Genomic DNA, 18,653 nt, shown 5'->3' on the forward strand with positions numbered 1-18,653 from the left:
CAGGCTGCGGAGGCATCCACAGATGCAACCTGTCTGTAATCTGCCTGGTCATCAGAGAAGGTAGATGAGGTCTCATAGGTCTCTAAGACTGTTGGGTTTCTCTGACGATAGGTGGCAGACAGTCGGGCTCCCATCCCACAGCTTGGGCCGTTCTCCAGTGAAGACTATTCAGTAGGTAGCTGTATGGTTGCCAAGCCATTGGGCAACGATGGTGAAAGTATACTAACTTGTGCACTGAAGAAAAACTTGTCTTCTGAGCCTAATGGTAGTGAGGAGTGATGACATTGATGCTTTTTAAAATCTTTTTTTTTTTTAATGGTACAGTGTTGAATTCTTTTCCTTCTGTTTTCCCTTAGGATGACCACAAACTTAGCCTTGATGAGCTTCATCGCAAATACGGAACGGACTTGAGCCGAGTATGTTCTAATTGGTTGTATAGAATCCTGATTTTTCCCTATCCCGTTTTCCCCAGTATCACAGGCCTAACCTTAGGGACTCAAGGAGAACGACGACAGCCACCATCTGAGTGTCTGCTACATGACGTGCACAAAGCTTGGGCCCTTTTTTTTTGTTACAACATTGCTTCTGTTTTACGTTTTGGTTTTTTGGCTGCGAGGCATGTAGGATCTTAGTTCTCTGACCAGAGCTCAAACCCATACCCCCTGCATTGGAAAGCCAAGTCTTAACCACTGGACCACCAGGGAAATCCCAGGACCGGGGCTCTTATATGCTGTTTACTATTTTGTTTCCCCTGAAACTTTTTGGAAGTGCATGTTACTTTCCCCATCTTATATAGCAGGTGACAGCCAATAGGTGGGAGTCCCAGGATTTGAAACTGAAAAGCTCCAAAACCGTGCTCATACCCTGACCTTGTGATTACAAACCTTCTCTTTATTCTTCTACGTTTGTTAAATTGAGTTATTTCAACTAGTTGAATCTTGAACGATTCAGATTTTTGCACTTTTATCAGCTAGCTCATTGCTGTGTGTCAGAGCCTTTGGTTTATTCTAGCATTTATTTGAAACTTGTTTTTTGAACAGCTCAAAGAAACCTTTAAATAAAGTATGTATTGTGTATCCTTGTTATCGAGGGGATTTTGATATTAACTTTGCCACAAACAATATAAAAGTAAACAGTCAGGCGCAGGGGTGGAGTTTGTTATTTTCTAGACAATCACTAGAAAGTCTGAGGAATGACTAGAGTGCCAGCTAGTATGTAGCTATTGTTTCAATAAATTATCAAGAAGTTCTGAGAAGTCTGGGGGCCTTAAGCTCTGAGAGGAGGCCTGACTGTAAGACCCAGCAGGCAGTTCCTCTCTGAGCACATCACATGGGTTATCTCACCGAAGTTTTCATTAGATTCCTGTGAAGCATGTTCTTTGGGACCCTAAGTTACTTAGGGTCTGTTTTCTTACTTGTAAAATGGGTTGTGGTGAGAATTAAACAATTAATTGGAAGCACTGGATTGACTCAGTGCTCAACAAGTAGGGACAGCTCAGATGGCTGGTGGTGGTGGTGGTTATTCTGTCCAGGGATCACATCACGAACTTGAGGCAGGGGAGGGTCCTAAGTAAGTCCTTGTTTTCCTTGAACCATTTCATGTTCTTTATCCCTTTCCCTATACTCCCTAGTTAACTCCAATATTAAAAATAACATGAAAACAAAATATGTATACACACTTCAGGCAAAAATGTGTTTTATGTCTTTTTTATGAGTTGGTATCTATGATGAAAGTAATCACATTTTCCCCTCATGGCCGGAAGCCTCATGTCTCTTGTCTGCTGTCATTGCATCTTGGTTTTAAGGCCCATTAGAAAACAGCAGGGCCTCAGTACAGTGGTTGCTTCTTCCGGTGAATACTTTTCAACTGACAGGTGTCCGGGGGTTTAGCTCAAATACGCACATGTGTGAACCCTTCCCTGCCAGACAAGTTTTTTTTATTTTTATTTTTTCGGTACACGGGCCTCTCACTGTTGTGGCCTCTCCCGTTGCGGAGCACAGGCTCCGGACGCGCAGGCTCAGCGGCCATGGCTCCCGGGCCCAGCCGCTCCGCGGCATGTGGGATCTTCCCGGACCGGGCCACGAACCCGCATCCCCTGCATCGGCAGGCGGACTCTCAACCACTGCGCCACCAGGGAAGCCCCAGACAAGTATTTTAATTGCCGTCCAAAGAATAAAGTTCTATACTGAAGCTTGGCAAGTTAACCCAATAACAGGTTGGATTCTGACAGATATTTTTTTTCCTCCTTTGATATTAGTAGTGATCCCCCCACTCGCCCCCCCCCCCCCGCCGCTGCTTCCCTGACAGATTCAGTACATAGGAAACTCTTAAGCTCTTAATTTGCAAAACTGAATCGATTAGTTAAGATTGATATCTTTTTGGTAAAAATGCAGTTTGGCATGAATCCCTTATCTAAGACTCGGAAGAGACCGGACCAGATTCCAGTCTGTCCGTGGATCAGTTTTAAAAGAATTTTAGTTTGGGTGTTGTAGGTTCCTCAGGAAACTTGGGCTGTTGTCTGCCTGAACCGTTGCAGACGTGGGCAGGGGTTAGGCGGGGAATCATCAGAATTTTCCAGCTTCTACATTGCCCTGGGACATTTAGTTTTCTCCTCAACTCTTTTATTGCAGCTTCCCAGCTGTCAGGTGGCTGTATTAGCTTGTAAGTCCTGAAGCAGTTTGTCTTATTTATGTTCCTCTATTTCTCAGGGCTTAACAACTGCCCGAGCTGCTGAGATCCTGGCCCGAGACGGTCCCAACGCCCTCACTCCCCCTCCCACGACCCCCGAATGGGTCAAGTTCTGTCGGCAGCTGTTCGGGGGGTTCTCAATGTTACTGTGGATTGGAGCAATTCTTTGTTTCTTGGCCTATGGCATCCAAGCTGCTACAGAAGAGGAACCTCAAAATGATAATGTGAGTGCCGTCGTTTCTAATTTGGATTATATTAGGTATGCATAAAGTATCCTCTGTCTTTGCCACCTACTTATTTTCAGTTACCACTGGTTACTTGATGGTTTTAAACACTGAGGAAAAGTAGCATCAGCAACGATTGCCTTCAAGGCCATCCGTTCTTCCTTCTTCGTTTCAAGTTCTCTCTCCCATCTCCTGCCCTGTGTGTAGATGTTCTTCCAAGCTGGGCCTCTGCCCTGCATGTTGTTTCTGTGAACAAGCAGCTCTGCTCGGGCCCTGGCTCAGGTCTTGCTGCCACTGAGCGGCAGAGCACAGCTTTTAATATTGGAACATTACACACGTCCAGAAATGTTTGGTAGCCATTCTTCAGAAGTCACAAGTTGTTTTGAAAATATCTTTCTTTAATAAAGCAGGAGAAACTGATTCACGGAGAATATTTCCCAAAGTCTGTCAAGCTAGTGACCAAGCGTCAGTGTGACTCCATTTCTGACACTCTTGTACACCGTCTCGCGGAAGATAAACATGAAGACATGAGTTCTGTATTTCTGAAGCCTTGATCTCTGTGAAAAGTCTGGTTTTTATTCAGTCGAAAATTAACTGAATGTTCCCAATTCTTTACCAAGAGCCATGCATCCTAACTTGTTTGTTCTGTCCCAGCTGTATCTTGGAGTGGTGCTGTCTGCCGTCGTCATCATAACTGGGTGTTTCTCCTACTATCAAGAAGCTAAAAGCTCAAAGATCATGGAGTCCTTCAAAAACATGGTTCCTCAGGTACCTGCTGCTTTGTCCTTCTCCATCAGGTGACTTGACAGCCCCAAGAATTGGAGCTGGTGTGAAGTTAAGGTTTTCCAGATATTCAGTGGCTCCATCAGAGAGAGGGGGATGCCTTCTCCCCACACCCAAAACCAGACCTGTTTTTCTTATACCCCAAAAAGTGAGTGTCTTCCCTCTGAATGTACACCGCACGATGGCAACATGCGGGCTGCCTCATACATAACTTGAGCAAGCGTTTGTAACTTGTATAAGTAAACAGATTGATATCTTTGCTATACATTCAGCTAATTAGGATTACAGATCATTTTGTAATTTTGACACTACCTTCTTGCTGGTATTGGTTTTTATCCGATGGAATGGTGTAAACTGTATTCTCCTTCCAAAAGCAAGCCCTCGTGATTCGAAATGGTGAAAAAATGAGCATAAATGCAGAAGAAGTTGTCGTTGGGGATCTGGTGGAAGTGAAAGGAGGGGATCGAATCCCTGCTGATCTCAGAATCATCTCTGCAAACGGCTGCAAGGTAGGTTTAAACAGAGTCTCCATAGTTCCGGACAGAGTGAGTTGAGTGGGCCAGTAGCCCGGGATGAGGCTCGTGTTGCTCGCATGACGCGTCTTACTTTTCTCACGGGCAGGTGGATAACTCCTCACTCACTGGAGAATCAGAACCCCAGACCAGGTCTCCGGATTTCACCAATGAAAACCCCCTGGAGACACGGAACATTGCCTTTTTTTCAACCAACTGCGTTGAAGGTAGACCATTTTCAAGCACTCTTCAGCACGGCGTGGTATTTATTTTGGGCATTAACAACCACCACCAAAATAAACCCCCGGCCACAGTTTCTCTTTTTGTCTTATTGGCCCCATTTCTGACCACTTCAGTTAGGCACAGAGCAGAAGCAATTGACTTGCTGGCAGGAAGACCCAGGAGGCCTCGGGGCTATTTTTTCCCTCTTCCCTCCACCTCTGCGTGCCTCTTCTGTTGGCAGGGCTAAGCTAGCGTGGGGTTTGGAGCCGCTGTCCTGCTAATGGAGAGAAATCCCTTTGCCACAGTCGCTATAGTTTAAAACGGACGGTGTGTGCCGCCCAGGAGCTGGCCCTTAAAAACGTGTGTGTTTCTGTCTCTTTTTTTTAAAACCTGCCAGGTAATTGTGCAGATTCTGCGGCTTCATTGGTAAAACTTAGTACAATTCCCCCTCCTCCTCCTCTTAAGGTACTGCACGTGGCATTGTCGTGTACACGGGGGATCGCACCGTGATGGGCAGAATCGCCACGCTCGCTTCTGGGCTGGAAGGGGGCCAGACTCCCATTGCTGCGGAAATTGAACATTTTATCCACATCATCACGGGTGTGGCCGTGTTCCTGGGCGTGTCGTTCTTCATCCTTTCTCTGATCCTTGAATACACCTGGCTTGAGGCCGTCATCTTCCTCATCGGCATCATTGTAGCAAACGTGCCAGAAGGTTTGCTGGCCACCGTCACGGTAAGAGGCTTGGGGAAGGCGATGCTCGCTGGCTCTGACGGCCTGCCTGAGTGTGAGAGTCATCCGCTACCCTTTCCTCAGGGACTGCGGGGGCTGCCGACTTAGGGTTTTTTTTGCATGTGTTTGTATGTGGGTTTTCTTCAGAGCCACCTGGTGGGGTTAGACAGTGAAAAGATCTCAGCATGTTTTTATACGGAAGATAGTAACCCAGAAGCATACTTTTTTTTTCCTTGAATTTTATCACGTGATCCAGAACAGTGTAGCACAGAAAGGAGAAGAACTTGGGGGAAAGTAGGGAAAACAGACTATGGTACATCCTGGCTATTTTCACTTTTCTTAATAGTCTGCTTTTTGGAGGGGAGTGGGGGACGCCCCACATACACATTACCATTATTATTTCCTCCAACTTCAGAGGACGCTTGGAGAGATTTAGTTTTAGGCAAATTTCTCCCATGTTAGGGGGTAGCCAGAGTTAGTATGGAATGGCCGCCTGGTCGAGTTAGAAATAATCTGGCTCCAACGCTTTAGGTGTGCCTGACCCTGACCGCCAAGCGCATGGCCAGGAAGAACTGCTTAGTGAAGAACCTGGAGGCTGTGGAGACCTTGGGGTCCACGTCCACCATCTGCTCAGACAAAACTGGAACTCTGACCCAGAACCGGATGACGGTGGCCCACATGTGGTTCGACAATCAGATCCACGAGGCCGACACGACGGAGAATCAGAGTGGTAAGACTGGGGCCCGGCCCACACCTGAGCCTCACCTGCTTGCTTGCTTTTTATCATTTGGTAAAGAGTCAGGGTTTTAGATGGTTTAGGATTTTGTCTTCTGGGGTTTTGTTTGCATGTCAGTACAAACATGGTTGGAAAATGCCTAAAACCTGACTAGTTTTGTTCATTGGGAAATGAGACGTGTCACCTCACATTTCTGTGGGCCCTTAGTACAAAGCCAGTGCATTATTTTCCTCTCTTTTTGCTTCCACCAGGTGTCTCATTCGACAAGACCTCGGCCACCTGGCTCGCTCTGTCCAGAATTGCAGGGCTTTGTAACAGGGCCGTGTTTCAGGCTAACCAGGAGAACCTGCCTATCCTGAAGGTCGGCTCAGCAGTTCTGTTAAGGTTGCCTTTGAGGTGTGCAGATGCCACCCAAGAACCACCACCTGAGGGTTCTGTTTGAAGAGCACGGGACCTTTGGGGGCTGTAGAGTGATTGGGACACTTGGAATGGTCCATGGGATGCTTTGCTATGTGTAACTTGAGTTGTGTTGCTTGTAGACCCCAAACACTTTCGGTACCCTGTGGTCAGTATAGGTCAGTAAAAGTGGAATATACAGTAAAACCTGACCAAAGAGGAGTTGGGGGAGTTGGGAGGCAATCTTTACTGGTGAAAAACCTAATTAGTAAAATCCAGCTTTACTATTCCTGAGTTTATGTGATGATCACCTAACCTAGCAGACAGTGAGGGCTACTTTTGTGACTTAAGAATTGTATTTGCATATTAGGATACAGCAGATTCCAGTCAATCCCTTAAGCCATTTATTTTCTTAAAATAGCTCAGTTATTTCTCTTATCTTATTTGTTCTTAGCTGGCTACTAATGTTGCAGAAATAAGCTAAGCGTAGCCCCGTGGAATTTGCATGAAATTTGAAATGACTTGAGAGATTTTTTCTGTGTGGCCCAGTAAAGACTTGGTCCCAGAAAGGTCACAAGCTGCACAAGGTCCTTGCGGACAAGACGAGCTGCGTGGGGCCCTCTGGGCGGCTCCCTCTCCCCAAAGCTGCCTGTGGTGCTTCTGGGTCGAAACTGGGTTGTCAAAGAGACTGTGGCTCCGACGGAACCGAGATGGCTTCTGTTGTGAAGATAGGACTCCTTTATTCTTTAAAGGAGATTCTCTTGGCGTTGAATTGATGTTGTTTTGAGGAGGATGTTGTTGATCTTGGGATAAAACTTGAGATGCCAGCTTCATCGTTTTTCTTACCTCAGAGTGGAAATTTCCTAGTCTTTGAGCACAGGGACTCATAAATATCCAGTCTTTGCTCATTTAAAAGCTCCAGAAAGGTAGCATGAGATGTTATTTCTAAGTTATTTCAGGGGGTTGGGGCCATGTTATCTTAGTGGCGTTATCAAAAAAAAAAAACATGCAGCCCTATTCTGCTTCAGTAACTGGCCTTTACTAAAGTGATCCCACTTATTTCATGCTTCTTACCAAACTTCACCACATTTCTCGTTAAACAGGGCTACCATATTTGTAAGTGAGCATTAACTTGCTATCTGCACGTGCGGCCTGGCATGCCAGAGTTCTAAAATGTTTATCTGTGTAAGTTTGCTGTAGCCGAAAATGTTCTCAGTATGTCAAAATACAAGTGTTACAGTGTATCACACAAAATACGTGTGTTACCCAACATGTGTGCATTAACTAAAACGGTGGCTCATTACATCGCCGTTGAAGCTAATAATAGCTTTCAGTTCGCATCATTCAGGCCCAGACAATCCTGCACAGTTGAATTAGTTCAGAATGTGAAGTCCTGTTTTGCCCTTGACACAGACAGCTTGCCCTCCGTCCTGAGAACCCAAGGCGTTTTCTTTTTTAAATTGCAGGGCAGTGAAGGGTACCGTAAATATTTACATTCTCACTCTGTATTTTCAGATTCATAACTAGAAATAGGTGGTTGGGAATGGTTGGCTTTGAGACTTCTCAGCAGGCCCAGGAAAGGTAAAAAAAGGCCGGAGCAGGCTGGAAGAGTGTGTTGTGCTTTTCCCAAGCGTAGGTGACACCTTCTTGCGCCGGTATGGGGCAGGGGGGCCTCTGGGTGGGGCGGGAGGCCAGGAGGCTGGCAAGGAGGAGGCTGGAGTTTAGGGGCTTTGTCGCCGTGGTCACTCACCACAACTGTGCCCCTCCTTGCCAGCTCCCCTCTCCTCCTGACGGATGGGAAGACATTCTGAGTCTTCTCTGGCTTTCAGGGATGCCTGGGTAGAGCGCTTTCAGGGTGACTGACAGAGGCGTCTCTGTTCACAGCGGGCCGTTGCAGGCGATGCGTCCGAGTCCGCGCTCCTGAAGTGCATTGAGCTGTGCTGCGGTTCTGTGAAGGAGATGAGAGAGAGATACACGAAGATCGTTGAGATACCCTTCAACTCCACCAACAAGTACCAGGTCTGAGGGTCTGGGGAGCTTGTGGGGGGCCCGAGGGGACAGAAGAGGAGGACATACGCTGGAAAAAGATCCATCATCCCTTTTGGAATTTTCCACGCTGAAATGCTTTCTAGAAACGAATGAGTCACAGTCTTTATGAATGCTTTAACTTTACATCTTACCCTGACTCCTCCGTATAGGAAATCCTAACTTATTTGAGTATGAGTAGGATAAATGAAGCCTCTTCTAATACGTTGTCCGGGCCCTTCTTGAATTCTCATTTGTCGGTTGGAGAGGGGGCTGGGTAGGGCTGCAGGTGCACACGCGTGTGCCAGTCCCTCTTCTGAATTTTCTTCGGGAAAATTGTGTACATGAACACGTGTCAGGGATGTATGAGCACCTCGCCACGTTTGATTCTTCTGTCGCATTCAAAGTGTGTTACAAGGTGCGAGACACTTCAAAGTTCAGAAATAGGGCATCTTGGATATTTTTGAAAACAACTACTAGGGACTTACCTGGTGGTCCAGTGGTTAGGACTCCACCCTTTCACTAACAGGGGCCTGGGTTCCATCCCTGGTCGGGGAACTAAGATCCCACAAGCTGCGCGACGCGGCCAAAAAAAGAAAAAAATTCCCTCCCTGGGCTGTCCGGCCCAGCCGTCCATCGTTTGTATCTCCACCATCCTTCACAGTTGTCCATCCACAAGAACCCCAACACGGCTGAGCCCCGGCACCTGCTGGTGATGAAAGGTGCCCCGGAAAGGATCCTGGACCGCTGCAGCTCCATCCTCATCCACGGCAAGGAGCAGCCCCTGGACGAGGAGCTGAAGGACGCCTTTCAGAACGCCTACCTGGAGCTGGGTGGTCTTGGAGAGCGCGTGCTGGGTATGCAGATAGCCTGGCAACAGGGCCGCAAACAAGTCCAGGAGAGGATTGCAAGTTACTGGGTTAACCTCTGTTTCTCGTTAACTTCCCTTTACTTGCCCCCTATTGTTTTGAAAACAATAAGCGCCGGAGACACTGGGTAGCAAAATGCTGCTGGTTTGCTTCTGACTCGGACTTTGACCTTTGGTCTCATGCTGGTCAGTTCTGTTTGCTCAAAAAAAGAGGGGAAAAGAGTTTTATGATCTGGCATTTGTTGCTGTGCCCGTGATCTGTAAACTTAACGAAATGAAAAGGAGTTCCCTAGGGCATCTAGAATAAAGCCACTTCCTGACTGCCACGGAATGGCTGCGAATTTACACGGGCGCTTGTGCCGCCAGCTCATAAATTAGATGAACGGTAAACTCGGGGCCCAGGATGCCACCTGTCCTTCCTGCTCTGTCAGCCACCTCGGATCAGAAGTACATTCACCCACTGTGTCATTGAGAAAGTGACATTTATAATCTTGTAGGTTGACAGATAAAAATGCATTATTGATGTACTTCTTCTGTTCTTAGTTTGGGTAACTTAGAACTGGTCCCTTACTCATGTTCTTACCTGCTCTCGTCTAACTTGAGGTGTCTTAGGTCTCTATCCAACTGAAAGGTCGCTCTTAAGTGGTTTTTGTTTCTGCACCTCCCACCCCAGAGTAGAAGCAGCCTCTCTTATATGAACTCCACTTGATACCACTTTAAAGTACACTGTAGCCTTCACACAACATTGAAAGAAATATCTTGAATATTATGATTCTTGTATGAACAGTAATACTAGACATAAACCCCTTGGGCAGAACGTGTCTGATCTGCATTTATCCTCAAAGAAGCTGGCACGATGGCCCACGTGGGTGCTCAGCGGTATACTTTGGTTAGACGAACAGTGAGCCAGAGATGTGGCCTTGATTTTTTTCCCAGAGACGGAAGTGGAGACAAATAATGGCATGATGTGCCACGTCTCAGTAACTGAGTGGGCAGGTCTAGGAGCCGGAAACCCTGGTGCCAGAGTCAGTCTGCTCTACGTTGAACAAAACCTCTTCCCCTGAGGCTTAGTGATGGACTCTGTCTTTTGCACAGTTCTTCTTCTAGGCATTCTGTGCCATTCATAAACGATCGATAAAACTCACTTGGTTATAAAAGTAGACTTTAAAAAACCTTCCAAACTAAGTGAATAATAAGCCTCTGTCCTGCTGCTGCCTCTGTCACTAGAGGTCCTCACAGGCTCCCTGCCCTCCTGCAGGTTTCTGCCACCTTTTCCTGCCAGATGACCAGTTTCCCGAAGGCTTCCAGTTTGACACCGATGATGTGAATTTCCCTGTTGATAATCTCTGCTTCGTGGGGCTCATCTCCATGATCGACCCACCACGGGCTGCCGTCCCTGATGCCGTGGGCAAATGTCGAAGTGCTGGAATTAAGGTAACGCCCCGCCCCCCTTTTTGGCATCACCTCTCAGCAGCTCGGGGCACCTTACTTAGTGACATTGCCTTGTGGGGTCCATGTGGCAGCTGGTGTTTCTCACCTGGAGTATCAATTTCTCATCTCCAAAGCTTTTTAGTTACCACCAGAGAAGACCACAGTGGTATTAAAATGTTGGTGTAAACTGCAGATGAGGGATTAAAAAAAAAAAAAATCAGCTTTTTAAGGGAAATGTAATGTAGCAAATTAAAAAGAGCAGAAGACTTGGTAAGTTTTTTTTTTAATAAAATAAATTTATTTTAAAAGTAGTATGGTTTAACATATTTAACAAAGTTACATTGGCACTTTTTTTTTTCTTTGACATCTTTATTGGAGTATAATTGCTTTACAATGGTGTGTTAGTTTCTGCTGTATAACAAAGTGAATCAGCTATACGTATACATATATCCCCATATCCCCTCCCTCTTGCGTCTCCCTCCCACCCTCCCTATCCCACCCCTCTAAGTGGTCACAAAGCGCTGAGCTGATCTCCCTGTGCTATGCGGCTGCTTCCCACTAGCTGTCTGTTTTATGTTTGGTAGTGTATATATGTCCATGCCACTCTCTCACTTTGTCTCAGCCTACCCTTCCCCCTCCCCGTGTCCTCAAGTCCATTCTCTACGTCTGTGTCTTTATTCCTGTCCTGCCCCTAGGTTCTAAAGAACCTTTTTTTTTTTTTTTTTTTTTTTAGATTCCATATGTATGTGTTAGCATACGGTATTTGTTTTTCTCTTTCTGACTTACTTCACTCTGTATGACAGTCTCTAGGTCCATCCACCTCACTACAAATAACTCAATTTCGTTTCTTTTCATGGCTGAGTAACATTCCATTGTGTATATGTGCCACATGTTCTTTATCCATTCATCTGTCGATGGACACTTAGGTTGCTTCCATGTCCTGGCTATTGTAAACAGTGCTGCAGTGAACATTGTGGTACATGACTTTTCTTGAATTATGATTTTCTCAGGGTATATGCCCAGTAGTGGGATTGCTGGGTCGTATAGCAGTTCTATTTGTAGTTCTTTAAGGAACCTCCATACTGTTCTCCATAGTGGCTCTATCAATTTACATTCCCACCAACAGTGCAAGAATGTTCCCTTTTCTCGATACCCTCTCCAGCATTTATTGTTTCTAGATTTTTTGATGATGGCCATTCTGACTGGTGTGAGGTGATACCTCATGGTAGATTTGATTTGCATTTCTCTAATGATTAATGATGTTGAGCATTCTTTCATGTGTTTGTTGGCAATCTGTATATCTTCTTTGGAGAAATGTCTATTTAGGTCTTCTGCCCATCTTGGGATTGGATTGTTTGTTTTTTTGTTATTGAGCTGCATGAGCTGCTTGTAAATTTTGGAGATTAATCCTCTGTCAGTTGCTTCGTCTGCAACTATTTTCTCCCATTCTGAGGGTTGTCTTTTGGTCTTGTTTATGGTTTCCTTTGCTGTGCAAAAGCTTTTTAAGTTTCATTAGGTCCCATTTGTTTCTTTTTGGTTTTATTTCGATTTCTTTTAAGAAGTGGGTCAAAAAGGGATCTCGCTGTGATTTATGTCATAGAGTGTTCTTTTGAAATATTTGCCTTGTTCTAAGTTAACGCACTTCATGCGGTGAATGGCGCGTGTCGTGTGTCTTCAGGTGCTGGTTTGGAAGGAGTGTCCGGTGTGCTCTGTATTGGTCTTAAGTCGCAGAGCATTGTTCAGGTGTGCCGCGACACAGCGTGGCTCGGTGCAGCCCGTGCGGTCTGTCTTGCTGGCTGTTTGATTCTCCACTTTCTCATAATCAGGAGTACTACTGCCCTGAAAAGCTTTGTAAAAATTATTCTCCTGCCACCTCGACTGTATGCTAAATAAAATCTGGGGTCAGAAAGAGCAGTGACTGATTTGAATTCTTGTTACTTACTGCCTTCCCTCCAAATTGGGCCAGTTTCAGAATGCTGACCCTTTACTCACCAGCATCAGGTTTTTATCGGTTTTTTTGTTGTTGTTGTTGGTTTCAGTAAATTTGAGTATTTCTCTGTGATGGTGTAAAAGGACAAAGATACTGTTTATTCCGTGTGATTGTGTGTACCAAGATAAAAACTGGGTATTGCTTTGTGTCTTGTGTGAACTCACATCTGTATTTTGGGCTAGCTCGTGTTTATCGGTTTTATATTTGCATTTCTTTCCCCTTGATGTTACAAGCCGAATCATCCTTGACGTTTATTCTTGCGTACTTGTAAGACTTCTCAAGGTCATTTGCTAGGCAGCTGCGTTCGATAAATTGTCCTCTTCCTCGTCACAGGTCATCATGGTCACCGGAGACCATCCAATCACAGCCAAAGCCATTGCCAAAGGTGTGGGCATCATCTCGGAAGGAAACGAGACCGTAGAAGACATCGCTGCCCGCCTCAACATTCCAGTGAGCCAGGTGAACCCCAGGTAAGGCGGGAAGGTCAGACCACTGTTGCCTTGAACGTGCAGGTGCTGGAAGTTGGGCATCTTCAGCTTGGTTCTACACAGTTTTCTTCTAGGCTTGCTCCGGGTTAGGGATGCCCCTCCAGTGCCAGAAAACAGCCTTGTTCCTGGGGAGGGTTTTCAATAAGAGCGGTCACCGTAAGCAACACTTAGATGGTGCCTGCCGTTCTAAGCACTTGCTACGGTACCCACGAAGGTAGGTGATACTCCCACCTTGCGGAGCAGGGAGGCTGAGGCTGAGTCATGCAGTACACTCGGCAGTCTAGCTTCTGAGTTCACACTGCTAACCGCTGCACATACGGCCCTGCACCCAGCACCTTGTCATTTTCAGGTCCACACTAGCAAAATAAAATGGGCAAGGCACAATTGTCCGGGTAGCTCAGGCCAGAAAAGGAGATTTTGGTAATAAAGTAGAATAGATAACTTGAGACAACTTTGTTTTTAATGTTTTGTTAAGGTTTAGGGCCACCGCCACTCACGCCCAGCCAAACAAACCCTACTTTGGGTTTGGTTTTCCGTCAGCTCTGTCACCGCCGAAAACTTAGTTATGTTATTTCAATGCGTCTTATAAAGATGGGGAAAGGAAGGTGAGAGACAGGCCTGCCCAGTGATTATTGTGGGTCTTGAATGAGATAACATATATGAAAATGCTCTGTAACCTCTAAAACACTGCACAGATAATACATAATGGGGACAGTTCCCTCTGGCTTTGTGGTGTTTATGAAGTGTTCTGCGTAGTGTGGCAACATGCCTTCTTGGGGGTGAGCACCATGCTGGTGAAGTGACGGGTGACTTGTCTTTCGGTCCTAATGGTAGGGATGCCAAGGCCTGCGTGGTACATGGAAGTGATCTGAAGGACATGACTGCCGAGCAGCTGGATGACATTCTGAAGTACCACACGGAGATCGTGTTTGCCAGGACCTCTCCGCAGCAGAAGCTCATCATTGTGGAAGGCTGCCAGAGACAGGTCAGCGCACAGCCGGGGCCGGGCTCTTTCAGGCGCCACTGACCTCAGTGATGGCAGTTCCAGTAAAAACAAAAAACAAAGCAACAGTGGTGGAAACATGAGCCAGTTTCTCTCGGCCTCAGTATACACGTGCCAGTAAGACGCTCCAGGCATAGAGAGAAGGGTGGTGACTGGATCACGGTTCAGCCGAGACACGTACTCCACTGTACAGGTCTTCGCCGTGGCCCACAGTCGGAGCTTCGGCACTCGCCTGGAATAGCAGAGCAGGGTCCTAATGTGTACACTGGAGATGTGCATGTCCAGGAGACTCGCATCCCATACCTGGCAAGGACCTGGGGGTGGGGGTGGGGGTGGGGGTGGGGGGGCTTTCCAAAGCGCCGCTCACCCAAGTCATGACTTTGAGTAGCCCTTGTGAACCAGGTGAGGGACACATTTGCTGTCACTCCTGGACTCTGGCTGTGTGCATTACTGGCTGAGACGGTTCCGCGTCTCTGTAGGGTCTCAGTGGGAAAGGAGCAGTGTCCGTCTCGAGATGCGACTGGAGGCTGCCACCTCCCTTGTACCCATCGCTAGACTACGCGATTCCTAACCCGCATCCCTCCGTTTTCTGGCAGGGCGCCATTGTGGCTGTAACTGGCGACGGTGTCAATGACTCTCCGGCTTTGAAGAAGGCTGACATCGGGGTTGCCATGGGGATAGCTGGCTCAGACGTGTCTAAGCAAGCTGCCGACATGATCCTCCTGGATGACAACTTTGCCTCAATTGTGACTGGAGTAGAGGAAGGTGGGAGTGCTGCACGTAAAGCCACCACCAAAACCTTATCCAGATGCTGCCGAGCCGTGTCCTTTTCTGTACGCTTAAGGGATGTGTGCAGTATCTGGTCCCTCTCATTAAGCTCCACAGTGAAAACAACCTTTTGCTTTCATAGGTCGTCTGATTTTTGATAACTTGAAGAAATCCATTGCCTACACCCTCACCAGTAACATTCCAGAGATCACCCCCTTCCTGATATTTATTATTGCCAACATTCCACTACCCCTGGGGACTGTCACCATCCTCTGCATCGACTTGGGAACAGACATGGTGAGTGACTGTCACGGCTTCCACACATCATCGTGTTAAGGTGTGGCATTAGCATTCACCGCTGTGCTCTCTGGGTCCCCGTGGCCGCTGGAAGGAAAAGAAATTCTCGGTAGTGACATTTGCAATGTGTGGCAGCCTCAGCATCAAAGACTGACTCAGTTGTCATTCCTCAAGACAGCTGACAACATCCATTTATCAGATAGAAATCTTCCCTTTTGTATAATTTTGCCCCCCCCCTTTTTTTTGAAAGTGGGACTCGTAATATCTCATGTTATGAAAAACTTTTTTTTTTTTTTTTTTTTTTTTTTTTTGCGGTACGCGGGCCTCTCACTGCTGTGGCCTCTCCCGTTGCGGAGCACAGGCTCCGGACGCGCAGGCTCAGCGGCCATGGCTCACGGGCCCAGCTGCTCTGCGGCATGTGGGATCCTCCCGGACCGGGGCACGAACTCGTGTCCCCTGCATCGGCAGGCGGACTCTCAACCACTGCGCCACCAGGGAAGCCCATGAAAAACATTTTTTAAAGGGAGGGCAAGAATTTTAAAACAAAAGGTTCACAGCATCAGCTTGCTGGTTTCTGATCATTTTGAAATCCCTTCTCGCCCCTCCTCCCCAGGTTCCTGCCATCTCCCTGGCTTACGAGCAGGCTGAGAGCGACATCATGAAGAGACAGCCCAGAAACCCCCAAACGGACAAACTCGTGAACGAGCGGTTGATCAGCATGGCCTACGGACAGATTGGTGAGCCGGCGGATTTAAAGTATCTGTAGGGGTGGTGTCTGCCTTCTGAGACTTCAAGTGTTGGGTGACTTTCAAATCTAGGGTGAGCCATGACCTAGGCTGAGACTGGGGATTTCTTTTTAGGTTCCTTTCCAAGTGAGAATAAATCTTCTGCTGTCTGCCGAGAACCCATAGTTCTCTAGACTGGGCCCCTGCGACTGAGCTCATCTGCCCTAGGACTAAGGACGCCCCTGCTCACAGAGCCTTCCCAGTGCCAGGCACAGTTCCTGGGAGCTGCGCTATTAACCCGAAGGCGGCTTTTCCTGGGGAAACCTAGTATCTGTCACTCATTTGACTCTGCAAACCCTAACTCACCGTCCAGAGTTTGCAGGTTTGGCTAATGGGTCACCGCCAAGTGGCTCTCTGCACACCCACTCTCCCCACCCCCAGGGCTTGATTTCTGTTCCACCAGTGGCGCATGACCAGCTAACAGGTGGTCTAGGCGGTGGGCAGCGGAAATACCCTTTGATCCTAAATCCTCTGCCTTTAGGAGAACTTGGTGAAGCCACCATTAGCAACTTGTTCTTCTGGAGTAATGGGTTACATCACTGCGAACACTCGGGTAAAATGGGACAGATGAGTACATTGTGGAAATGTGGAAAAGATTGATTTGACAGTTGCTGACAACAAAGTAATTGGCTGATGGCCAGAAAGACCTAATTTTGAGCAGAAGGAAGACTGTGTTCAGAGCGTGGGATGAAATCCCACCCCAGGAAGTTGAGGGCATAGTGATTGGATTGGGTCCTGGGGAGAACGACCCTGAAAGTGAGGGAGGAGAAAGATTAGGTCAGAAAGTGCCACTTTCATGATTTCCACAGCGGCTGGCAAAAAGGCGATGTGTAAAAATGTTGAGACGTGGGAGGGAAAGTCATAATTTTTCAGAATTAAAATGTAGGGAAATGGATTTTTACCCCCAAGGGTCGTGCCCTTATAGAAGCAGATGATCGAGTAATAGAGATGGGTGTTTAAGAGCAAGGCCCGGGTACCGTCTTTTAAGCTCCAAAAAGTGACTCATAGTGGAGCAGGTGTGAGCGAGGAGTGTGTCCCGGGTCGTCCGTGCCACCGATCATAGCCTCAACCAAGACCTTCCTCCAGGCCCTGGCATTCAAGTTGTCTTTCCAACCTCTCAGGTATGATCCAGGCCCTGGGGGGCTTCTTCACCTACTTTGTGATTATGGCTGAGAACGGCTTCCTCCCGACTCACCTGCTGGGCGTCCGAGTAGACTGGGATGACCGCTGGATCAACGACGTGGAAGATAGCTACGGGCAGCAGTGGGTGAGTGAGGGCTGCCCACCTGACCAGTGCTGGACGGAGCTCCTCCAGCCCCGGGTGGGACCACATGGCCTCTGGACACACATGCTCATCTGTCTGCCTTATGCATTTCAGACCTACGAACAGAGGAAGATCGTGGAGTTCACCTGCCACACAGCCTTCTTTGTCAGCATCGTGGTGGTGCAGTGGGCCGACTTGGTCATCTGCAAGACCAGGAGGAATTCTGTCTTCCAGCAGGGGATGAAGTGAGTGGGGCACAGTCGGGGGTCCTGGCTCAAAGAAGGGGTCTGGTGACGTCTAAACCCTTTGCCAAAAGCCCAGCACCTGACACACAGGGCAGAGTTTCTGGAAACTTATTTGCGGAGCAAATTGAGGAAGCAAAATGTTTTCTAGGTTTTTTCATCTGACCTCAGTCAAGTTCCTAAGTACAACTAATAATACATAAAGACATCGACCTGCCATTTGACACGTAGCATTAGAAGATACACTTCTGTTTGTGTTTCTTAACTTTTTCCCACTCCTTGTTTTTTTAGGAACAAGATCTTAATATTTGGCCTCTTCGAAGAGACGGCCCTTGCTGCTTTCCTTTCCTACTGCCCTGGAATGGGTGTTGCCCTGAGGATGTATCCCCTCAAGTAAGTCCATCCTCCTCTAGCTCCAGAAAGAGGGAAATAGTAAGTGTGGCTTTTCCTCTCATGACACACGTTAGTAGCTGTTATTTTGGGAACTTTTGGGTGATGTGTACAAGAGTTCCTCTGGATTGGAAAACGAGGAAAGGCTGACTCAGTAGTGCAGACCAGCAAATCCCCAGACTGTGCTTAGGATTTGCTGTCACTAGGGCCAGCCGGGCTCTGGCCCTTGGGCTTGCTCACCAGCCAGCTGCACTGAGTGCTCAGGTCCCCCATGGCCACAGCCCTGTCGTCTTGAGGCCAGTGGGGGATATGCTGGAGTCTGGGGACACAGGTTCCAGTCTTGATTGGCCCACCCTGTCACTGCGTCGCCTGGCAAGCCCCTCACCTCCGTGGGCCTCTGACTCTTCTGCTCTCGAAGGACAATGGTGGAGCAGATCCGAGGTTCTTTTACTTTACAGTCGAGCACGGGTAGTGTTAGGAGATCATGGGTGGAGGAGGCCAGAACCAGACTGGCCTTAAACATGGTGAATGACTGCACTTTTGATACACCTGACTTTCCACATATAGGATTTGCCACAAACTCCAGTAGTGTTTTGAAGTCTTGAGTGTGCTTGTGAGTGTCTGCCAACTGGTTGAGGTTAGACAGCTGCAACCTATTAAAATATGCTAAACCACAGAAAATGGGGCCCTACGAGTCAAGCTTTTGATCTAAACATCAGTCTTCCCATGCTCGCTCAGACCCCTATGGACTCTCGACCAGCCTGTTGCCCTTCACCTCCTCTCACTGATCTCATCCCCAAAGTAACCAGA

General features: G+C 47.5%; 1 protein-coding gene across 1 annotated transcript in view; it reads left to right on the forward strand.

The window, feature by feature from the left end:
* Window positions 1–18,653, forward strand: part of ATP1A1 (ATPase Na+/K+ transporting subunit alpha 1) — a 33,119-nt gene that overhangs the window by 12,234 nt on the left and 2,232 nt on the right. Inside the window, exons 3-21 of the mRNA XM_065892472.1 lie at window positions 357–416; window positions 2,709–2,912; window positions 3,567–3,680; window positions 4,070–4,204; window positions 4,317–4,434; window positions 4,895–5,163; window positions 5,692–5,890; window positions 6,148–6,257; window positions 8,177–8,311; window positions 8,982–9,174; window positions 10,444–10,619; window positions 12,940–13,076; window positions 13,929–14,079; window positions 14,694–14,862; window positions 15,008–15,162; window positions 15,776–15,899; window positions 17,069–17,214; window positions 17,326–17,456; window positions 17,745–17,846. Coding sequence (XP_065748544.1) covers window positions 357–416; window positions 2,709–2,912; window positions 3,567–3,680; window positions 4,070–4,204; window positions 4,317–4,434; window positions 4,895–5,163; window positions 5,692–5,890; window positions 6,148–6,257; window positions 8,177–8,311; window positions 8,982–9,174; window positions 10,444–10,619; window positions 12,940–13,076; window positions 13,929–14,079; window positions 14,694–14,862; window positions 15,008–15,162; window positions 15,776–15,899; window positions 17,069–17,214; window positions 17,326–17,456; window positions 17,745–17,846 — 2,828 coding nt within the window. The remainder of the gene's footprint in view (window positions 1–356; window positions 417–2,708; window positions 2,913–3,566; window positions 3,681–4,069; window positions 4,205–4,316; window positions 4,435–4,894; window positions 5,164–5,691; window positions 5,891–6,147; window positions 6,258–8,176; window positions 8,312–8,981; window positions 9,175–10,443; window positions 10,620–12,939; window positions 13,077–13,928; window positions 14,080–14,693; window positions 14,863–15,007; window positions 15,163–15,775; window positions 15,900–17,068; window positions 17,215–17,325; window positions 17,457–17,744; window positions 17,847–18,653) is intronic.

The sequence above is a fragment of the Phocoena phocoena genome, chromosome 1, assembly GCF_963924675.1.
Source record: "Phocoena phocoena chromosome 1, mPhoPho1.1, whole genome shotgun sequence".
Lineage (NCBI taxonomy): Eukaryota > Metazoa > Chordata > Mammalia > Artiodactyla > Phocoenidae > Phocoena > Phocoena phocoena.